Here is a 23021-nt window from a genome sequence, read left to right as displayed (position 1 = left end):
GGGATGGTTGTGTTGTAGAAGAGAAGATTCTGCAATGATGGGATTTTTTTGCATTTATGTGTGGTATGGGTTTTGTGTTGCTGTGTAGCATATTGTCGATTGCTTGAGAAAACAATCGATCCTTGAGCAGACCCAACACAAAAGGAAAACCAACAGTAAAATAAATAACAAAATAAAATAAAGATAGATTTCATGTTGGGCAGAGTGTCACCAGCCAACAATGGAGTTTGACAGTCTTACCGCCAAAGACAAGAGGAGTCGCACCTCAAACAGAGAAATCTCATCTCTTACAAAAGTATCTCACTCAAAAATTATCCTTCTTTCTTGAATTAAAAACTGTTACAAAAGAACATTTAAATAGACTAACAAAAAGCTTAACCCTAATCCTACCGACTTTGGGCCAAGCCCATTATTGAATTACGAATAAAACTAATACTCTAAATAAAACTTGTATTTTTCATCCTGCATCAATAGCTCTCAGCAAAAGAGGCTCCAACCAACAGATCCAGTTACAATGTCCAAAAATGAAAATTCTCTCAACCGTATCGCTACAAGCAGTAAGAAATTTCTAAGCTAATGAGTTATGCATATACATAATCATGACATGAATGTTGACAAAAGTCCTATAAAACAACTCATTAGCTCAGAAAAATGCATGATGCTCTCCTTTATTGCAAAGACATCTTCCTTATTTAGCACCTGTATGAGATATATCAGTGAATAGTGGTAAATCTGATAACAACATTATTAATGCCCAAGTAGTTACAAACCTTCTAGGATAAATGGTCGGACTTGGTCAATTGGAGGTGATTCAAGCTGCAGGTTTGACTCAACTTGGTTGAGCAGAGGAGGTTCAAGTGGGCTGTCTTTTTCAAATAGGTCAGAATTAAAAGGCTCAAGCTGCTGCTCTGGTTGGATTTGCTTAGGAGGTGGTGGTTCAAGCCGCTGGTATTTGGGCTTGTTTTTCACAAGGAGAAGGTAAGTGGTATAATACCAAAACAACAGTATCCTACTCTGAGCAATTATTGTCTCCCTAATGTGACTACCTCCAAAGGAGAGCCGCTCAAGTGCCTGCAAAAAATGCAAAGAAAAAGATTCTGATACATGCTTTGTATGACAAATTTATCAAGAAAAAACCCTAGTATATTAAGACGTGTCTTTATTAGCCAATTCATTATCTTCTGCCAGCATAGCTATGTCATTTATTAAATGCAATCGAGTGATTAAATGGATATTTCCAAATTGGTCTTTGAATCAAAATTAAGTGCCGACTATATGAGGATGAAGTGGTGGCCATTAAATCAATTCCGCTCAGTAGTACTAATCAAGCGGATATGATGATTTGAAGGGGTACGTCAAATGGGCTCTTTTCAGTCAAGAGTGCCTATCACTTGGCCAAAGAAATGGAGGATAGACAAAAGCCAGAATGTTCTACGGGCATGCATAAGAGTGAGGTGTGGAAACTAATTTGGAAACTGCAAATTCCAAATGTGGAGAAGAATTTCATTTGGCGAGCTTGTCACGACATTCTACCCACTCGGAATAATCTGTTGCGACGTAAAGTTGTGCAGGATCCATTATGCCCGGTCTGTGGATTAGAGGCAGAGACACCCATCCATATATTGTGGACTTGCCCATCCGCAATGGATGTATGGGGAGCTAGCTGTAAAAAATTCCAAAAGAGTTCCTTGAAGGGGCCAGGTTTTATTAACGTGGTGGAGAAGGTGCTGCAAACTGGGAATGAGGAAGAAATTAAAGTTTTCGTTGGCATATGACTGCCAACTGTGGCTTAGAAGGAATGAGGTGCTCCACGGGGGGCAGTTTAGTCACCCAAATACGTTGATACAAGGGTGAATACAGCAGTCTTGGAGTATGGTCAGGCCTTACGCAGTGAGACTAATGAGCAGCAACAACAGGGAAGTCGGGATGAGGAAAAATGGAAAGCAACTCCAGTGGGTAGGTTGAAGGCCAATTGGGATGCAGCTTTGAATCTTTAAAGTGGAAGAATGGGCATGGAGTGGTTGTCCGTGACCATGAAGGGCGTGTAACGACTGCCCAGAGTTGTTTTCGCCAAGGAGTTGTCGATCCTACAGTTGCAGAGGCTATGGCTGTTGGCAATGCATTGTGTTTTTGTCTGGAGTTGGGCGTGCAGACCATAAGCATTGAAGGCGACGCAAAAAACTCGGTGGAGGTAGTGCCTTCACAGGAAGAAAACTGGAGCAGATTTGGTCATTTAGTGGCAGATGCTAAAACTATGTTCAACAGGTTGGCTAACTGGGAGATTAATTTTGTGGGATGACAAGCCAATTATGCAGCTCATCATCTCGCAAAATTGGCGGCACAAATGGGAATTGCAAGGCAGTGGTTGGGAGAAATCCTTGATTATATCTCGGAGATTATCCGGAGAGAGCAATCTGTAATACCTTTTTGATTGATTAATGGAGAAGTGAATGTTTCTTTCACAAAGAAAAGAAAAAAATGGTGCTGACTATATGGCCCCCCATAAAAGCATAGAATTTAAACGAGAAAATACTAATTATAAAATGAAACAAAAAAGACTTCAACAAAATTCAAGCCAATATAGATTTTACTGGAATAATTCTACCTGCATGTCGAAAACCTGTGTAGAGAGACCAAAAGGCGCAGTTTATTAAAAATCACAAAAAGCCCAATCCAAATAGACAGAAAGTATACAAGATGTACACCTAACTAGGAATTCAGCTTAGGCATTTGAAAAAAACTATAGGAGATCTCCTGTAGTTTTTTCAATGGTCCATATTTAATTTCACTCTCTTTTTCTCATGGAAAGCTTAGACTTAAAACTAAGCCATTGAAAAAAATACATGAGATCTCCTGTAATTTTTATTTTTATATTTTTTTATATTTTTTTTACAGCACCAAAGCTAAATCCGATAAAGAGTCATGAAGAAAAAAATCCTAAAATTCTTCTATCGCCTGTTAGTGGGCTTCAATACTCCGATCATTTCTCTCCCGCCAAAGACAACACATGAGGGAAGATGGAATTATCTTCCACATTTCAATATTTGGAAGCCTGCCAAATTGCCTTTTCAAGTAGGAAAAAAGTTCTACTACTTGACTAGGCATAGCCCAAGCCAACCCTATAAGGCTAAAGATGTTCCAAAGAGAACAACTAGCCATCTCACAATAGAGTAAAAAGTGGTCCATTGACTCCTGCTCTTCTTATCCATACAATACCAATCAACCACCATGATATGCTGCTTTCTCAGATTATCCATAGAATCTTCTCTAAGGCAGCCGACCACGCAAAGAACACTACTCTCAAAGGAGCTTTACTCCACCAAATATTCCATCAAGGGAAAGGTGAACTATCATGGGGAGCAAGGATACCGTAGTAGGATCTAACATCGAACAATCCTTTCTTGGAAGGTCTCCAAAACACTTGTCTTTAGCACCCCATCTCAATCTAAAGGAATACAGGAAATCGAAGAACGAGGTAAATACATCTACCTCCCAATCGTGAGCTGGTCTGAGAAAGTTTACATTCCATTGATGAGAGTCGCTAGAGAACTCCAAATGATCTACCATAGAAGCATCATTACTACAGGCCAAACTGAACAATTCTGAATAAGCTGCCTTGACAACTAAATCCTCGTACCGCACGGCATGCTAGAATCTAATTTTGGAATCATGAACAACTGCATTTCTAGTGTGACTAAAAAACTCCCCTCCCCATACTAATATTCTTCCATAGCCCCACCACATACGACCTATGAACCTCATTAGAACACCACCCTCCCTATGAGTTGCCATATTTAGGATCCACTACCACCCTCCCCAAACGAGCTTGGTTGAACAAAAGTAAATAATGAACTCATGGCCAATGCCACTCCACAAAAAGCCCTGCTGCAACTTTTCTATGTGATTGGCAACATCAACGGGAGGGAAAAAAAAAGACATGAAGTTAAGTAGGCAAATTGGATAACGTACTTTTAATCAAGGTAACCCTCCCAGATTTTGACAAATTAGTCCTCTTCCGACGACACTCTATCTTTTCAATTATGCCATCACAAATAGACTTGGCCTTGAACAAAGCTCCCAACGGAAGGCCTAAATATTTCATAGGTAAAGAAGAAACCTTGCAAGCCAGACCTTCAACATTATTGACATTGCCAATGGGAACCAACTTTGATTTAGCCAGATTAATCCTCAAATCTGAAACCGCTTCGAAGCATGAGAACAGCACAAGTTACGAAGATGATTTGAATTTGCTCTACTAAAAATGAAAGAATCGTCCAGGAACAAAAGGTAGGAAATGTTGAAGACACCAACATTCCTCGACCTTACCAAAAAGCTTAATAAAAGACCCCCGTTCGCTAAAGCAGAAATCATTCTATTTAGGACCTCCCTAACAATAACAATCAGGAAGGGAAAACATATCTATAAAATACTTGTATCAAAAAGAGTGACTAAATAAGCATCATTGTCTTATACAACTTCAGGTTAAGTTTAAATAGAAAAAAAAAAAAAAAAACATAATTAAACCTATTATTTCAACACCCATGCTTGAATGTCCTAAGATTCAGCACCAAGATCTTGATCTACAGCTATCCATGACATCTGTGTCCATTCCCAGGTGACACTTTCTTTTTTTTTTTTCTTAAAAAAAAAAAAATTATCTGATCTCGCGTATGTGCTATGGTTATTCAATAATAAATTTAGTTGTACACTAAAGAGCACCACTCTTTTTAATATATGGCATGCATTGTTAGATGGTGTTCTGTTCTCTTATGGACAGGACATCCCATTTCATTACGAGTTACAACTGAAAACAATTCATTTGCTCCCTTACCTGTTCCCCAGTTTGAATATCGAAAGAATTCTGATGATCGAATTGAAGACCACTAAATTCATTGATGCAAAGCCCTTGAAAGGCCCTGAAAGTTCACAATGAGTGTAATAGTCCTCAGTAAGAAAATATTAACAAAATCAACCTAATCACTTAGTATAAATGTAGAAACTTGGTAAACAGCATTTTCCTTTTTCCTTATTGGCAAATAATGATATCTTTACCATCTTATAAGAGAAACACGAGGGATCCAACGGAAGATGATTGGTGTGTTGTCAGCATTGACGTAATAGCCTCCAAATACAAGAAAAACTGTCATAAGAGAAGGCCCCACAGCCATTGCTGCTTCAGTGGTGGGAACCATTGCCCCAACGGTAAGCCCCATGGCAGATGCGGTAAAGGATTCCACAGTCACGATTCCACAGAATTTTCCAAACCTATATTGTCAGAGTTCCAAGCCAGTAACTTAGTAGTTGTGATGAATTATTCTCCGACCAACTCAAATTATTAAATATCCTTTCTCACAGAGTTCATAGCTCAAAGTGATGAAAAAATAATAATAAAAGTAAGCACAACCATAGAATGATCTATGTAAAGCAGTCTTAATAAGAAACACAGATACTTCCAGCAATTCAGCAAACACTTCAATGGATAATTTCAAGGATTTATAAACTATAATTCTAATAAGTTTCCACTGACACTGTTGATTTCATGAATGCATTGCAACATTGGATTTCAGGCAGATATGCAGGTTTCTGAAGAGCAAATGAATAATGATGATCCACCTGGAAGGGCCATTAATATGCACCTTTCTTGGTTTTTTTTGGTGGTGGGGCTGGGGGTGGATTTGTAAGCAACTTTAGTCTTTCCAGAGGTTTTTCAATCTTTTCCACCTAGTAGTTGCGTAAGGATTTTGCAAGGAAGAGCCACTAGCTTATTAACACAATCTAATTTTCAATCTATTCCATTATAATGTTGGAGGAACTATTCTTATACTATTTTCCACAATCTAATCAATCTAGCCTATTATAATGTTGGAGGGACTCTTCTTTATACTACTTTCAACATTCTCTCAGAGAAATCATTGGTTGTTCTTATGGAGCTGTTATAGCTTCCATAAAAGCAGGAAATGTTTGTGTCTCCAGTTATTCTGATAATTTGACAGAACCATTTCACAATTTATTTCATTAAAAAAAAAAAACAACGTTTACACATATTATTCTATAAAGTAATATGGACATTGTAGAATTGCACCATGTATCAGAAAAGTAAAAATGTAGACTTTTTTTTTTTGAGAAGTAAATGAATACCTTTTTGATAAGTAAAAAGGTAGACTTATAATTCTCCAATTGATATGCACCCTCTAAGTTCATAAATAATAGGGAGATTGCAGAGCTGCATCTTATTTCAGTTGGCAGACTTATTATCATACTCACCTGGACAGTGTTGGATGAAGATGAGCCATGGGATACAAAACAGCACCAAACATTAATGGAAATGCTGCCCCAACAGGAATCTCGGCCAACAATTTAGAAAGCAGATAGGGTCCTAACTTATAAGACCCCTTTGCACGCTCTCTGCCTACAATTGCACGTTCCTTTGGAAACACACCCACAGTCTTTGTAAGAGCAGCCATTGCAGTGTTTATTGCAGTAACCTGAGTATAGCATGTCACATAAACAGACCAGAAGTAGGTAAGATTCCTACAAAATATGAAGCAATAAGGAGCACTACAATTGAAAAAAAAAAAAAATCCAAGGCTATGCCAAATCCACTCATCAGTGCAGCTACTAAAAAACAAGGTGACCACCTATGGCATGAATCACTAAATCATTGAATAGTTTCCACAATGTAAGCTTGCAGCAAAATCACTTATAAAAGCGAGCCAGGGATTCCAAGGGAATCAAGAACATTCCACACCTGAAGCAATCCCATTCTGTCTTGTATCGATGTCTGAGATCTTCCCATTCTCCAGAAAACTGACCCAAATATTATAGCCGATGCAATCGACATCCTTGCCCGAACTTTATTTGTTGGTCCATCACGAGAAGCCTAGTCAGCCATGGAAAAGCATCAATCAATTAGAACAGGGAGATCAAGTTTCATTCACATAGCAACCTAATTCCTTATATGAACCAACTATAATATCCATATGCATCTCTTTAATTGTTGCTCCAATGCCAAAATCTTATTAATTGAGGATAGAAACAATGAATTCAACTTGTCAGGGACTTTTCACAGATTGGTAAAAGGTAGAGGTCTATACAATGCCATTATTGTAATTCATGCTCTCCTGAATCTTTTTAAATAGCTGCATGAACATGTCTCCTCAATTCACTACTCATGGGCAGAAGTAAAACGTTATCCAAGATCCTTATTGTATGCCACTTTTGTTAGAGCAATACATAGATAACCATACACAACACATTGTTGACGTTGAGTGCCTTAAAAGGCACCCCGTATGTGGGTCCCATTCCTATTACTTTTCTGGTTTTGGTTTTGGTTTTTGGAACTTCTTTGACCAGCTAGCATTAACGGACTTTCATGACTTTAAAAGAAGAGTTTCGGCTTCCCTTGTTTTAAGTGCCATATGAATGAAAAAAGTGAGAGCCCTTCTTCTTTTCACCTTGGTTTTGAGGCGCCACATAGAGGTTTTGTGGCGCCACATAGAGGGACACAAAGAGAGCCTCTTTTTTGTTTGACGCCTAGCTGCATAGTAAGGGAGAAAGTGAGAGAAAAAGAGAGAAACATGCCAGTTGTTCGTCCCGGCAAACAAGAAGTTTGTAGTTTTGTTTTCTCCTTCGTGGAATAATCTCTTTTGTGTAATAGTGATATTTGAATATATTGGTTGGTGCTTTGGGTTTTGAGTGTTTTTTCTCTTCACTATTTTTGTACTCTATCTTTGGTTAGTGAATTTCTTCATGACTGCCTCCTCTTGTAAATGTACCTCACATCGAGAGAACCCCGCAAATTTTGGTGTGATTGTTTTGTCTTATTTATCGTAATTGATCTTTTGCACAACAAGTGATATCAAAGCAAAGATTTGGTATTCAGATTGACAATTACAGTAAATATGGCGCACACTAAGTATGAAGTGGAGAAGTTTGATGGCAAGAAAAACTTCTCTCTTTGGCAGAGAAGGATGAAAGATCTTTTGATTCAACATTGAGTTTACAAGGCGTTATTGAGAAATGCAAAGAATTGAAAGAAGATGGACGATGATGAGTGAGAAGGGATGGATGCCAAGGCTATGCGCTTGATCTATCTTAATTTGTTAGATGAAGCTATTCATAATATGATTGATGAATAAAGAAGGTCGAGACAATTTGGCATAAATTAGAGAATTTGTATTATGGCAAAAAATTTGATGAATAAGTTGTATGTGAAGATGCAGTTATATGGTTTACAAATGGAGGCAAATACAAATTGCTTGAGCGCCTCAACAAGTTTAACATGTTGAATACACAGGTGTTGAACTTCAGAGTGAATTGAAGAAGATAAAGTGATACTTTTGTTAGCATTGTTTCCCCTTCGTATGATCACCTAATTACAATATTATTGTATGGGAAAAGAAACTTACAAATTGGAAGAGGTGACTAGAGCTCTTTTGTCACATGAAACGAGAAGAAATGTGTCAACGATAAGATTGATGGGCTTGTGGCGAGGTCTGAGCCAAAGCACGGAAGAAATGAATATAAGGGGAATAATGGCAAAAGTAGGCAGTCTCAGTCTATAAGTCATGGTCGGCAAAAGATGAAGAATCTCGGTCAAATGCAAAAGATGTAGAGTGTTATTATTGTCACAAAACGGCCACTACATAAAACTTTTTACAGGGTATTGAAATGGAATTTGGAGGATAAAAAGAATTAGAAAGACTTTGTAGATTTAGTTGGTGTTGCCAATGATGAGTTCGATGACCGTTTAGTTTAGCTTTCTTCAAGTACAATTTTCTTATTGATTCTTGGATTTTGGATTCCGCTTGCTCATATCATATATGTTCAAATAGATTCTCTTATAGTTTCAGGACCATAGCTACAAATGGAGTTGCAACATCCATTTTGACATAATCAAATTTTGATGATATGATTTAGTGGCAATATCTTCAAATTGTGCATACTATTTTGTCAGCTTCATTGATGATTTTAAAGAAAGGCCTGGGTTTATTTTATAAAGCATAAGTCAGAGGTTTTCACCATCTTCAAGCAATGGAAAGCATAGACGAAAAATCAAACTGAAAGAAAAGTGAAGTATTTTAGATCCAATAATTGATTGGAGTATAAGGATACTGAATTTTGGAATTCTGCAAAATAGGAGGCATTACTCATCAATTCACAATTAAAGGGTCTTCATAATAGAACAAAGTTGTTGAAAGGGTGAATTAAACATTGCTGAAAAATGCGAAATACATGAGGTTAAATGCATAATTGCCAAAACAAATTTTAGCTGATGCAGTTAATTATGCATGCTTTATCACAAGCTGGTCTCCTTTTGCAATGATTGATTTTAAGGTTCTACATGAAGTATGGACAAATAAACTGGTTGATTATTTACTTCTGAAAATATTTGATTGTCTTGCATATGTTCACGTGCAAAGTGGAGAATGGTTGAAACTAGATCCAAAATCAAGAAAGTGTATATTTCTTAGATTGGAGACTGGTGTTAAAAGCTATAGGCTATGAGATCCGGTTTGAAAAAAGAAAATTGTTAGCAGAGATGTGGTGTTTAATGAGGCCTATCTACTAAGAAAAGGCGAAGATGAGGCATCAACTGACACCGAGAAAGGAAAACAAGTCGTGGAAGTGAATTTTGATCATCAGAGTTGACCTATGGATAAAAGTGATGATGAATAGTTTTTTAGAGACAGATAGCACCAAGAAGAGCCTTAGTCTTTAGCAAAATACAGAGACAAATGTGATCGAAAAAAACTGAGAGGTATGGATTTGAGGATGTTGTTTCTTTTGCTCTAGTAGCTGGTAGTAGTGATCCATCATGTGTTGAGAATGCTATGCCGAACGAGGTACAATCACTCCAGAAAAGTAAAACTTGGGAGTTTGTAGAATTGCCCGAAGGTAAAAAGGTTATATGGTGCAAATAGGTCTACAAGAAGACAAAGTTAGCTTAGACAGCTTTGTGGCCAACAGAATTGCTAGAGAAGCGTGGTGTTATGAATAAACCATGTCCTATGCTCAAGTTCAAGAAATGCTTGAACTAGAGTGGTACTTGTAGATTGTGATTGACCTTGGGGCTTTGGCGAAAACATCTTGAGGAAATTTGTATTGTTAAACTTGATAGGTTCCAAGTCAATGTGGAAATTTGTTGACGTTGAGTGACTTAAAAGCCATCAAGTACATGGGTCCCATTCCTATTACTTTTAAGGTTTTGTTTTCGGAGCTTCTTTAACTGACTTGCAGTAACCCTTGTTTTAAGCACTGCGCGAAAGAAAAGCATGAGAGCCATTTATTCTTTCCACCTTGATTTTGAGGCGCCGCATAGAGGGAACCTCTTTTTTATTTGGCGCCTAGCCACACAATGTGAAAAGATAAAAAGGAGGCGCACAATGAGAGAAATAGAGTCATTGTTTGTCTTAGCAAAAAAGAAGTTTGTAGATTTGTTCTCTTGTGGGGAAAAAACTTTTTGTGTGATAGTGATATTTTAGCATATTAGGGCTTTGGTTTTGATTGTTCTTTTCTATTCACTATTTTTCTACTCCATCTTTGGCTAGTGAATTCCTTTGTGATTACCTCCACGAGTGGATATATCCCACTTTAAGAGAACCACATAAATTCTGGTGTTCTTGTGTGTGACATAGATATTAGTGACAAGACTAACCTGCATCCATGCACGTTTAAGAAGCAACCAGAATTGCCTCCACCAACCACCCTTCTTCTTGATTATAGTTTTCTTGCTGTTTTTGGAGATCTCCCTTTTGGTAATTGGAGTTGCATAAAGAATTGTTGATGATTGTTGTGAGAATGACTCAACAAGACCATCTATCCTTTTTTGAGAAGAAGAGACAATTTCAGCAGAACTGTAGTCAATGGATATGAGATCAGCAAGGAATTCAGCTGGATTAACGTGATCTGGGCAATGGTACCTGTTGAATCAACTATCAAATGGTCATACTTTCAGAAGTAAACAGTCATTAATTTACAGATACACAAACTTTAAGTTGACCAAATGCCATTGGGATGCACCATTTGAAACACAATCTCTTCTTTCCCTTTTTTCTTTTCCCCTCTTTTTCTTTTTTGACTGTAAAAACTGGAGTTGCAAAGGAAAACATGTATAGTGCATATAGTTTTTGAAAATATAATTGAACCTTATGGTCAATTAATATTGATCAAAAGACAAAAGTCTTTAGAATGTGAAACCAAAATCTCGAAAGGCTATGTGATGACCTCTATATTAAACCAACCAAAAAATGAATGGACTAACAGTGCATAACCAGAAAACAGAAGATTAGTCATCAGTCATGCACAGTTAAGTCACTCCAAAAGACATTTGAAACTACCATTCAATGACTAATTTTAACTTTAATAGTAGAGTACCAAAATGATAAACTGAACAGTGGAAAGGAAGGGACATTTAAAGACACAGATACACTATAACCTAAAGCTAAAGTAGACATGAAATGTGCCACAGGTTAGTAATTTTTCCAAGGTAAAAAGTGGAGAGTTTATGCGTGTCATGCCAGAGATGGGTCCATGACATCTAACAATGATATGAACTTATGGACTAGGAGATAGCTTACATGTCTATCATTTTTATTTATGGACAATCCTTATGCAACATCATTGCAAAATTGGGGTTAAAACTTCATGTGGACAAGGAATAACTAAGTGAATCTCAACTCAAAATCCAAATGGACCACATGAAAAAGTAAAAAACAACAAAAAAATAAGTGGTAAGCAGGTAGAGGTAGCATTGGAACAATGTATAAAGTAAACAAGGTTCAGCTAACAACCCAAATTTGGAGAAGTACGCCAGTGGTTCTTCGCGTGCAGGACCAGCATAGACAAGTGCACCCTCTGTTAGCAACACAATGTCGTCGAATTTAACATACACAGACCCCCTAGGCTGATGTATGGAACAGATTACAGTATGTCCATCCTGTGCGAGTTGTCGGAGCGTTTCCATTACTTTCTCGGCCTGGAAGGCATCCAGTCCTGAAGAGACCACAAGTTATTTTGAGAATAAGAACAGCAGATTTTTTTTCTTCTTAATTTTAACAGGAACTAATAAGCTAGCTTTTAATTTATGACAGACATAAAAGTAAAATTGCTTGAACATCGTGATAATTTGGACCTTTTTGATGTAATGTGTGTAAACCAAAGACCATTAACATTTATCTAAGAGATCATGAATAAGGCTGTTAATATTGGTCAGCATAATGAATAAAACTCAGATTGCATAACTCTCTAATTTGCATTATACTATTCATGAGTGACACGTCTATTATTCTTCTAGATAGAGAAGAAAAAACCATGTTTGTTATGCAGAGATATTTTTATTTATCTTCATGTCTTGGAGTCGGAAAATTTTGTGAATTACTAAACGAACCATTGTTCAAAGACAAATACAAATATGATTAGTTTGATATTTTGTAAATTATAAAATTACTATGTCATCTAACATGAATCATATGCAAGGTAATATCTTAGAACAAAAACAAAGAGCCATTGAGGCATATTGCATGAGCAGAATTAAACAGTTCTTCTTCTTCTTCCTAGTTGAGTGTCTCTCATGTATGCTCCATTTGTACTTAGGTTGCACTCCTTTGCGCTTTCTAATAAGATTGAATTACTTATCAAAAAAGAATTAAACATTATTCTTACCAGTTGTTGGCTCATCAGCAAATATGACTGATGGGCTTGCAATCAGTTCACAAGCCAGAGATAAGCGTTTCTTTTCACCCCCACTGATTCCACGGATTTTTGCATCACCAACGCGGGAATCAGCACAACTAACCTTTTGAAGAAAGGGAATAAAGCAGTCATTAAAAAGTAATTATAATTATGTAGTCTCACAAATTTCAGATTCATATTTAATAGAAGTAGATGCTTTCACTTCCAATTACTTTCAATGGAAAGCAGAAACTGCTTAGAAAAAAATGCACTAAACCCTTTATAGCATGATTTTCTAATCCAAAACATAACTATTTATCATTCAATTAGCACATCCACCCCAACACCCGATTTACTTCTGCAATGCAAAGCTTCCTAGTAGACTTGAGGTATGCACATAAAGTCATAAACCGTCCAATCAGTTCACTTCTCAGACCAAATATTACTTAAAAATAATTCATCAGTTAAGCCGGAGAATCTTACCAAGCCTAGTTTGAATAGAAGATTGTTCACATATTCATCTCTCTCTTCCACGGAAGGTATCTCAGGAAGCTGAAGCTCGGCAGCAAGGGACAGCGTTTCCCGCACGGTTAGCTGCGAGAAAAAAAGATCCTCCTGCCTTACATAAGCAAACCTGCAATCACAAATATCAATGAAAAGCATTTCCAAGCAACTTTACAAGTCCAAAAACCACAATTGCCCAAATATGCATTACTTATAAGCTTTGTTTGAACTAGACTTTCCATTGATCTCCAGAAGGCCTGACAAATGCACCCGAGGCGACGCCGTCAGCTGACCCCCCAGAACGTTGAGCAAAGTCGTTTTTCCTGACCCTGACGGCCCCATTATCGCTAGCAGTCTTCCCGGTTTCGCCTCTCCACTCACGTTATTAAGCAGAAATCGCACCTAAGCATCGAAATCTCCGTCACATGATTGGTTAATTGTTCAAGTAATTGATTATGCTGTAGCTCAAACTTTAGCTGGTGCAATTATAAATCCGCTATGACCAATAACGAAGCATAAATTGGAAACCATAACATTGAGTTATATTTAGGCTAAACGGAGCAACACTAGGCTAAGCTAAGCTTCAATGTGCTTTTTTCAGTCACATTTTCTCAGCAACCAAATAGTGTTCCAACAAAATTAAAAGAGAACTATAATAAAAAGAAAAAGGAGGTTACTGATTTGGAGGATTTGTCGGAGAGGGAGCAGGTGATGTTGCGCCAACGAATTGTCACCGGGAAAACTTTCCCGGCGAACGGGGATTCACCGGCGTCTTCATCTCCGGAGAAATCTTCCGTGTCGTCGTGGTCATCGGGCTCGACTTCCGGAAAGAGAGCTGGGCCGGGGCCGGAGAAGAGGCGGACCAGGAGGGCCGCGGCCACGGCCATCAGAACCTGGCCCACACCGTTCCCGCCAAGCCCAGCCACCGCCTGGCCCACCCTCTTCCCGCCAAAAGCCACCATTACCTCCTCCTTCTTCTTCTTCCTGAGCTAAAATCGGCTGGAGCTGAGGCCTTGAGCTAGCTCGCTCGCTCTTAGCTTCGTTGCTCAACAGTAACTAATCTAAAATTTTCAGGAAATTGTATGCCGACGGTGTCGTTTAATGGCGTAATCGCTTTCCAGCCTCCAAAATTCCAACTCCCAACGGCTGTGAAGTGAGGTAAAACGGATTAGCTACGCACGAGAGACGCGTGTCCCTCGCTTTGAGGATAAGATGGGCTTAGCCTGAACAACAAGCCCATTTTATTAGTATGCCACGTATACATGAAATAAAAATATCTAAAGAGAACAGACCACAGGGTCAATATTGGATTTTGCCCACAAATTAATTTGTACAGAAATTTCCTCCGATTCCGAGGAAATATTCTCCAAATGAAACGGAACGAAATATTTTTGAAGGTACGTAAAATAGTGTCTGCTGTTTATAAATATTTAAAGTATATATTAAATTTTTAATTTTATTAATAGCTGTTTATTAATTTATATTAAATTTAATATGCCTTTTAAATATTTACAGATACTTGACATTATTTTACATGAGTCAGAAGATATTTCCTTTCGACCAGCTTAGAGGAAATTTTTCTCCAGTTAATTTTTACCTTCAATTTTTTTTTTAGTTAATTTTAAAATTTGAACCTCTTCAAAACTATCTTTCTAGTTCCACCGGGTCAAAAAATTCTTTGTGATAGCATCATAGCAAGAAGGACAAAACGTAGAACCATTCTTACGAATCTTACCCACCCATACCAACTTAAAGAAGATATGATTGCAATTGCACTCCAAGCCAACAAAAATCACGATGTTTATCCAGTGAATTAGGAATTTCTTCGTTTTAAATAAACTAAAAAATATCCAATTCGCTATATATTAAAGGGATATTAGAACCCTCCCCATGTAGCCTTTTTCTTTATTCAATTTTATATATATATATAAAAAAAAAAAAGCAATATTAGAAAACTTTATTGTGATTTTCTCATTTTTGCTTTGGTTCTGGTTCATTTGGATAGAAGCTGAAGTGAATGATTAAAATTATAGATGGATGAGATAGACACATAACCAAAAACAATTGAAAGACGTCTATAGAAAATGAAATTTGTTGATGAATTTAAACGTTCATATCGAATAATATTTAGCGGATATTGATGCCATAAATAGATCTTAAATATTTGATTTTTATGTAAGCATCTTTGACTTGTATCCTCTAGCTTTAGCTATGATTTTTTCAGAGCTTTTTACTTTGTGATGTAAGAACGTTTTTGCTCGTGATCATTTTTTAATGAAACTGGAATGATTTTTCCTTTAAAAAAAAAAAAAAAAATTACGACATGAATCCCTTAATGTTAAAGCACAGTAAGACTCTTTTATTGCCCATCTTGTCAATTTTCTATAACCCAAATGCAATATTTTATTATTATTGGAGGACCGTTATTGTACACCAATGTAATAATGTTTGGCAAATAACATCATTCACTTTTTATATTACATAATTTAATTTTTACTACTATTTAAATAAATAAATATCACCATAAAACAAAATTTTTCATTTTTCAATATCCCTTTTTTACTTTTCTTATTATTATTTTTTAATTTTTTAAAAAAGCTAACAAACAAGGCCTAAGTCTTCCGCTCAGCTGGTAAGTTTCATTGACCGTGGTCCGTGGGCTTAGAGTTGTGTAGAAGATGGGCCGATTTAGCCGCTGAGGAGCCCTGCCGCCAAGATATTTATTGTGGGCGATGCTCCTTTTTTTTTAAAATAGCATTGTTGAAGAAAGCAAAAACAGAGGTGGAACAAACCACGTGCGGGTGAGTTTCTGGTTTCGTGGTCCCCACACTCAACAAATTTACAAAATAAAAAACAACGTGGCGCAAAAGACAGGGTCCAAGTATGGTAAACACATGGTCTTTCACACACACAATAATCCTCCACGTCTCTATGTTTTGGAATCCCCTTCGTCTTCGTTCCGCCCTCTGCTCCTCCTTTCTACTTAAACCCTACGCGGATCTTGCCATGTAATCGCAGGAGTGGGTCCCATCCGGGCTTTCTTCTTCTCTCTTCTTCTCTATTCCCTTGCCTCTCTCGGGCTCCCGAGCTTTCTCGACAATGGCGAACAACTCCAAAGACGAGCCCAAGACCGCTCCTCAGGCCGATCGCTGGTACAACCTAACCTTAGGCCCCTCCTTCAAAAGCGATTCCTCCAACAAATTCTGCACCCTCCGATGTAAGATTTTCAATCTCTAACTTTCTGTTCGGTTACCGAGAAAGTAAATAAGAAAAAAAAAGTGATTTATTTTTCTTTTAATCTTTTTTGTTTTGTTTTTTTTTTCTTTTTCTTTTTGCAGATGAATTTAAACCGGCTTCGATCGACAAGACGAAAGCGGGATCGCTACACAAGACCAAGGAAAATAGGGTTTCTGTGGAGTTCCACAACAATCAATTGGGCAAACCAAAAGTGACATTTGAGGGAAGCAGCGAGGAGTACAAGGAAAGCGACGCAGTTCTGTTCTTCGATGGAGAGACTTTCCGGCTGGAGCGGCTTCATCGGGCGGTTAAGCAGCTCCGGCACCTTCGCAAGCCCGGTGAGTCCACTGCTGCCACCTCTGTGGTCTCCGCCGCGCAATCGGTGCCTGCCCCCGAGCTGCGGTTGTCCCCGGTTGGGAAGGGTGCAAAGCCGGCAAATTTAGGTAGAAGCACGTTTCCAGCCATGCCGCCGGTGCCGGTGAGTGTGTGTACTTGAAAGATGATTGGAGCATACGCATTTTGCATTACATAAATCATCATCTGGTAATCTGCGTTTGAATTGACGTCCACAATGTGAGTGAATCCAAATCTATAATTGCAAAAAAAACATGCTATGTTTTTGAATTCCTTCCGAATTTATTATGTTCATTTGGAGTTTATTGTCGTTTTCGGTTGTGTATTACAAAATGTTACATGTGATTTGGAAGCTCATGTAGGAAGCAGATAGTCGTGTTTTTTATTTTGCAATTTGTACCTACTGGTATATATCCTGCACCGCATCTTTGTTGCGCTTAGTTGATGGGCACACCTATTCAAGAACTTTAATTTTGTGAGTTGTTAGTATGAAAATGAAAAAGAAGTCAAGAAATTTTGTGGATTGATCTGCTGCATGTTGTAATTGATGAATCGTGTTGAATTGGTGGTTGTGAAATTTCTCTATGGAGCAATTATGTTTATTGAGAGTTTGAATGATTTAGGATTAAGGCCTTGTTGGGTAGAATTGTATATCCAGAACACATGCATTTTGTATAATCTGAGGGAAACAGTACGTGTTATCTATTACAACTCTCTGAATGAAACATATGGCATATTAAACCCTGCACTTGTACACTGGGGCTTAATAGCACATATGTTATCAAAAATGCCTTTTCAGTGGCAATGAAGTTCTTATCCAACTTTCTCATTAAGGGAGAAGAGAAATATGGTACCTAGAACATCAAAGGGGAAAACAAGAAAATAATTGTTCTCCTCTCTTTCTTGTCGGTTGAAAATGATTTACTTTACTGTAATAAAATAGTACTACTGGAGAAAGTAGAGCCAGTAAATCTAAGACTAATCACTTAGAGTAGTTAAACAAATCAACGAAAGTGAACACAAGCTCAACTATGGGATCTAAGTCATTTAGACCAAGAACTCCTACCTACTAACTCATATTTCAGAATTTAAAGAAGGAAAAAAAAAAAAAAAAAAAAAAAAAACTTCAGTTCCTGAAATATTAATTAGTGGTAACTGCAAAAGCTCGAGACAAAAATGCATTGTCATCGTATTTATTCATACATCTTTGGATATTTGTAGATATTATTTGAAATATATGGATTGGAACTTTCATGAATCAACTAAGGTCCTTAGTTGCTCCTAAGCTTTCTAAAAGATTTGTAAGCATCCATTAGTTTTTTTTTTTTTCATTGATAGTGCAAGTATTCTTCAGTGTTAATCAAACCTTAGCGAAGCGATGAAGTTTTTGTTCATCTAGTTTGTCTCATCATTAGTTCTGAAAAGAAATTAAAAGCAATCATAATTTTTCATACACTTTCCCTCCCTGGCTGACGTTTTTAGCTTTATCTGCTCTTGATTTGTGCAGGTTGAGATGGAACGAATTGATATTGGCAAGCCTGAGAATCCAGGTCTCTGTTATATGCTTATATATATATATGCTTTGAGTATATATTTTCCTCTTTACTTATCAAAAAAAAATATATATATTTTCCTCTTTTTTTTTGAGATGGAGTATATGAAGGAAAAGGGCAAAACCCTTATACACAAAAAGTACAAACGAGAAACAATTACCCAATAGGTACCTACAATCCAAAAAATTAACTAGATCTACAAGATTCAATGAAAAGTTAGGAACATAGGCTACAACCCAATCCAAAAGAGATCTAAAAAAAAGGAGGGTTTTAAACATAGCACGTTTGAATTGCTATAGGGTGTTTTAAATTTTGAAAAATATAAGGTGTGTTTGGTAAAGTCTTTAAAAAATGTTTAATTTTTTGTTTTGAAAAGAGTTTTTAAAAATGTGTAAATTGAGAAGTGTTTCTGGTGAGGGCCACATTTGAAAAATGTTATATGCGGGGTTCATAGAAGAAAATTAGTCTGGTAAAGTTAAAAGTGTTTATATGTAAAAACAAAAATCTGAGGAGTGTTTTCTAAAAAAAAAAAAACTAAAAAAGCAAAAAATTTAGAGGTGGCCATGCGCCACCCTTTCTCCTCATTTGGGCGACCACCCCCTTTGTCCTATTAAGGAGTGGCAGCATAAGGGGGTGGTTGAGCTTTGTTAGGGGTGGCCGCGCAACCACCCCCATTCTCCAGTTAGGCGGCTACCCCTTGTTGAGGGTTACACAACCAACTTTTTCTTTTTTGTTTTTTTTTTAAATTACTTTTTTTTCTCGTTGGTAACAAGTCAATTTTCCAATTTTGACTTAACTAGATCCAAAATCACATGCAATGACCTATTTGGTCTAATTTTCACGAAATCACGTACACGCAATGACCTAATCTCAATTTAGTCATTGTGTTTCCAATTTTGAAAATTAGGTCTCTAGGTTTTCCTCTGTTTTAAATAGATTCCTCTGTCAACCTATTGTCCAATTGATTAATAATATGCCATGCCAGAGCAATTAATTAATGCTGCGTGACTTTTGTTTGATATGTCATGTACCATATGTACATGTCACATGGCACATTTTCAACTTTAATACAAATATACCTTGAATATAAAATTTAAAAAATCAAAAACAAAAATGTAAAGAAAAAAAGAGAGAGAGGGAGGTGGCCGGCCACCCTAAGTGGTGAGGGGGGTCACCTTTCACCAAATGAGGAGATGCTGCCCCTCTCCTATGAAGGGAAACCTTTCCTCATAAAGGGTTTGCTGCCCCGTCATTGAAGGATGGCCGTCCCTCACACCTCTCTATGAGTGGCAGCTCCTCACACAAAAAGGGTTGCGAGGGAAGGCTGCCCCTCATAGAAAGGGGGTGTCCACTCAGAAAAGGGACGCCCCTTGGTGAGGGGACGTTGCTCTTCATGGGAGAGGAGCTGCCAACCCTCATCTAGTATTTTTTTAGCCTTTTTTTTTTTAAAAAAAAAATTTTATTTTATTTTATTAAGTGTTTGTTTCATGAAAGCCTACTGACTAAATTTGATTCCCCCCCCCCTTTTTTATGTGAAGTAAGTTTATTCACTGGCCTGCCACTTAAACCTTAGGCTTATATGTTGTACCATCTCTTATTTGGAGTAGCATTTTGTTGTAATATTTTAGTGGTCTGTCTTGTCACAGAATGCTAGATGTAGTGCTCTCTACAGGCTTAAAGTTTTACAGGACCACCTTGTTGTCACTTGCATTTACCAAAATGCAGATGAAATAATGTACTTAAATCTTTGTGTTTTTGTGTTACCAAATTAAAAATTAGCTTCTTTAAGGCCAAAAAGTAAAGGATAAAAGCTTTGCGGGTACGTACCTATTATAACTTTTCTTTACTGATTCAGTGCCTTCAATTTGAGAGATCTTCGAATCGTTCTATCAGACCTCTTTCAAATTCGTTGATTAAATCCTGCTCTCTGTTTCTTTGTTCTTAGGTACTCTGATTTTTTTTTTCTTGTTTTGGGTTGAGATACAATTTTCTCTCCCTTGACTAAAATTTTTCAGATGAAAAAAGTTCATTCTTCTGGTGCTTGATTTTCGCTAGTCTCAGTAGTAAGTTGGTAATTAGGTGCATAAATCGTTAGGCTTTTTGTGTAATGAGGACACTGTTAAACAGCTACATATTAGGTACTATAAGGATCTGTAAGGAATTCTCAGGCTTATTGGTTCATATTTCTATCCTCCATGCTAGTTTAACCTACAAGCAATTCTCAGCCTTATCGGCTTGTAATTTATGTCCTCCATACTAGTTTAACCCCTCTCCTTCCCACTCTCTGAAATCTATTGAATTTTTTTTCTTTCTCCTGTGTGAAATCTTGTGAAATCAAACAAGGAGAATAGTGTATGTTGAGGATGCTTTTGTTGATCAATTTATGCAATACCTTACGGTCAAACTTTCTGGTGTTCAATGAGAAATGTAGGTGCTTGCTGTTAATTCTTTCCCCTTTTTCTGAGTACTCTCACAAACTAAATGTAAATAATATTCATGTTATGGCAGGTGTGAAACCTTCCGGAAAAGGGGCTTTTGATTATCCATATGATCCGCCAAACTTCTCTGTGGCCTCACCAGGCCCCAAGAACGATGAAAATGAAGAACATCAAGATATAGATATTGATGACCTTTTTGGTAGTCGAACACCTGAAGACGAAATTGCCACTGAAGAAAAAGACAATGCTGGAGTTGATATAAATGTACCACATCAAAATGACACTGATGAAGAGATTGCTGATGTAGATGATAGTGGCGATGAAGTGGAAAGGGGACCCAATGCTGCAGAAGCACTTAGAGCCCAGGTGAATGCTGAGGAGAGGGATGAGCAGACTTCTAGTTCTAGCAGCTCGAGCGGAAGCGGTAGCAGCAGTAGCAGTAGCAGCAGTAGTGACAGTGATGGCAGCGATGAAGACTCAGTCAACTCTATCTGAGATTGGCAAACTGCCCTAAACCTGCAGAAAAAAAGCAGTTGGAGACAGACAGAAAATACAGAGTGGATATGTGCCAACAGAAGTATGGCTTGCAAATTTAAAACAAGCCATCCTGGTTTTGGGGGAGAGATCTTGTGCTTCTTTTTGTTATAGGGTTACATGTTTGATCATTTATGGGAGATCTTATTAAGTTATCCCACTTGTGTCAACACCTCTTTTTGCAAATGTAATGAGTGAATTTCTTATGAAGAGCATGAAACTTTCCAAATTTGATAATACTTTGAGATACAATATTTACATTATCTTCCACCTAAATGGTGACATTAGTTAGCTGTTTTTTTCCCCTTTGTTTTATTGTATTTTTTTCAAACAGGTAATAGATTGAGTTCAGACATCCTAAGAATTTATTCCGTGCACTCCATTCTCTCTCCCCCATTTTCGTATTCTTTCTAGATGTTCTTCTATTTAATGATTTTCAAAGAACATATACCATGCTCTCTCCCCCCATTTTCGTAGGAATAGGATACTTTTCATTCCATAATGGACTGGAGAATATCCAGTTTATGACTAAAAATAATATTTCAGTTTAAAAAAAAATTAAAAAAAATAAAGGGTTAAATACTAAATACTCCATGGGGTTTCATAACTTTATTTTTTCTCCTTAGGGTTTCATTTTTATCACAGGAGATCTCTGTGGTTTTGATAATAGACCAAATTAGTCATTCTGTCATTTCACCGTTAGTTGACTTAATGGAATTCGAACCAATCAAATGTTGACACGTGGCACCCACTTAATTTTTTTTTAAAAAAATAAAAATAAAAATTTGGGGGCCACCCCCATCTGGCCGGATGGGGGTGGCCGAAACCACCCCAATGGTGGTTGGGGGTGGTTTCAGCTACCCTCTTGGCTCCAACGGGGTAGCCGAGCCACCCCCTTGGTGCCCAATGAAGTATTTAGTATTTAACCCAAAAATAAATTAATAAAATAATAAAGGGTAGCTGTCGACCCATTTTGGCCACAAGGGATGGCCGGACCACCCCATTTTAGATGGCCACCCCAATGGCGGGCTAGGGGTGGCCGGACCTCCCCATGGCCCTTGGGAGTGGTCCGGCCACCCCCCAAACCCAAATCTAAAAAAATAAAAAATAAAAAAATTCTTTTGGCCCTTGGGGGTGGCCTGGCCACCTCTAAGGGCCATGGGGTGGCTTTAGCCACTCCTAGCCCCAACTGGGGTGGTTCAGCCACCCCTAATGGCGTGGTTAGCAGCCACTCCTAACCCCAACTGGGGTGGTTCAGCCACCTTCAATGGCGTGGTCAGTCACCTTTTAATTTTTTTTATAATTATATATATATATATATATATATATATATATAATATTTTATTATTTTTTTTATTAATGAGACTGATATCTTATTTATGGCTTCATGATCTCTTTAAAGAGATTTTGACCATTAATTGGATCTTCTCCAACTCATTTTGAACTGAAAAATATTCTGTTCCATTTTTGTATTCTTTCTAGATGTTCTTCTATTTAATGATTTTCAAAGAACATCCCATGCTTCTTACAAAGAAAAAAAACATGTTCCACACGTGATGATTGTCAACAAGTCATCGTCGGCATAAAAGAACCCATGAGATCGTTATTTTTCCAGGTGAGAATTCCTGCGTTTCTGGATGATTTCAACCAATTAGTATTATAATCTTAAGAATTGTGGATTACTATAGATAACTAATGCATTATTCCTTTCGGTAGGTATGAATGCATG

General features: G+C 37.4%; 2 protein-coding genes across 3 annotated transcripts; one reads left to right on the top strand and one right to left on the bottom strand.

The window, feature by feature from the left end:
* Window positions 1-256: 256 nt before the first annotated feature.
* On the bottom strand, window positions 257-14285 carry ABCG7 (ABC-2 type transporter family protein). Of its 2 annotated transcripts, XM_059589155.2 has the most exons (12): window positions 13854-14284; window positions 13388-13578; window positions 13156-13306; window positions 12664-12796; window positions 11793-11994; window positions 10658-10922; window positions 6749-6880; window positions 6265-6485; window positions 5053-5265; window positions 4832-4916; window positions 771-1071; window positions 257-699 (listed from the first exon to the last, which is right to left on the bottom strand). In XM_059589155.2, the coding sequence occupies exons 1-12, from the start codon at window positions 14136-14138 to the stop codon at window positions 689-691; spliced, it is 2190 nt and encodes a 729-aa protein (XP_059445138.1). In that variant the 5' UTR covers window positions 14139-14284; the 3' UTR covers window positions 257-688. The 2 variants fall into 2 exon arrangements, with proteins under 2 accessions (XP_059445138.1, XP_088371420.1); XM_088515294.1 differs by having other exon boundaries at window positions 257-1071; window positions 13854-14285.
* Window positions 14286-16066: 1781 nt separating this feature from the next.
* LOC132179047 (RNA polymerase II transcription elongation factor) lies at window positions 16067-21586 on the top strand. The gene is made up of 4 exons (XM_059591668.2): window positions 16067-16393; window positions 16515-16891; window positions 18275-18317; window positions 20829-21586. The coding sequence occupies exons 1-4, from the start codon at window positions 16276-16278 to the stop codon at window positions 21251-21253; spliced, it is 963 nt and encodes a 320-aa protein (XP_059447651.1). The 5' UTR covers window positions 16067-16275; the 3' UTR covers window positions 21254-21586.
* Window positions 21587-23021: the final 1435 nt, after the last annotated feature.

This window comes from Corylus avellana, chromosome 4, assembly GCF_965113065.1.
Source record: "Corylus avellana chromosome 4, dhCorAvel1.hap1.2, whole genome shotgun sequence".
In the NCBI taxonomy this organism is placed as follows: domain Eukaryota; kingdom Viridiplantae; phylum Streptophyta; class Magnoliopsida; order Fagales; family Betulaceae; genus Corylus; species Corylus avellana.
This window is presented reverse-complemented; position numbering and strand designations above follow the sequence as displayed.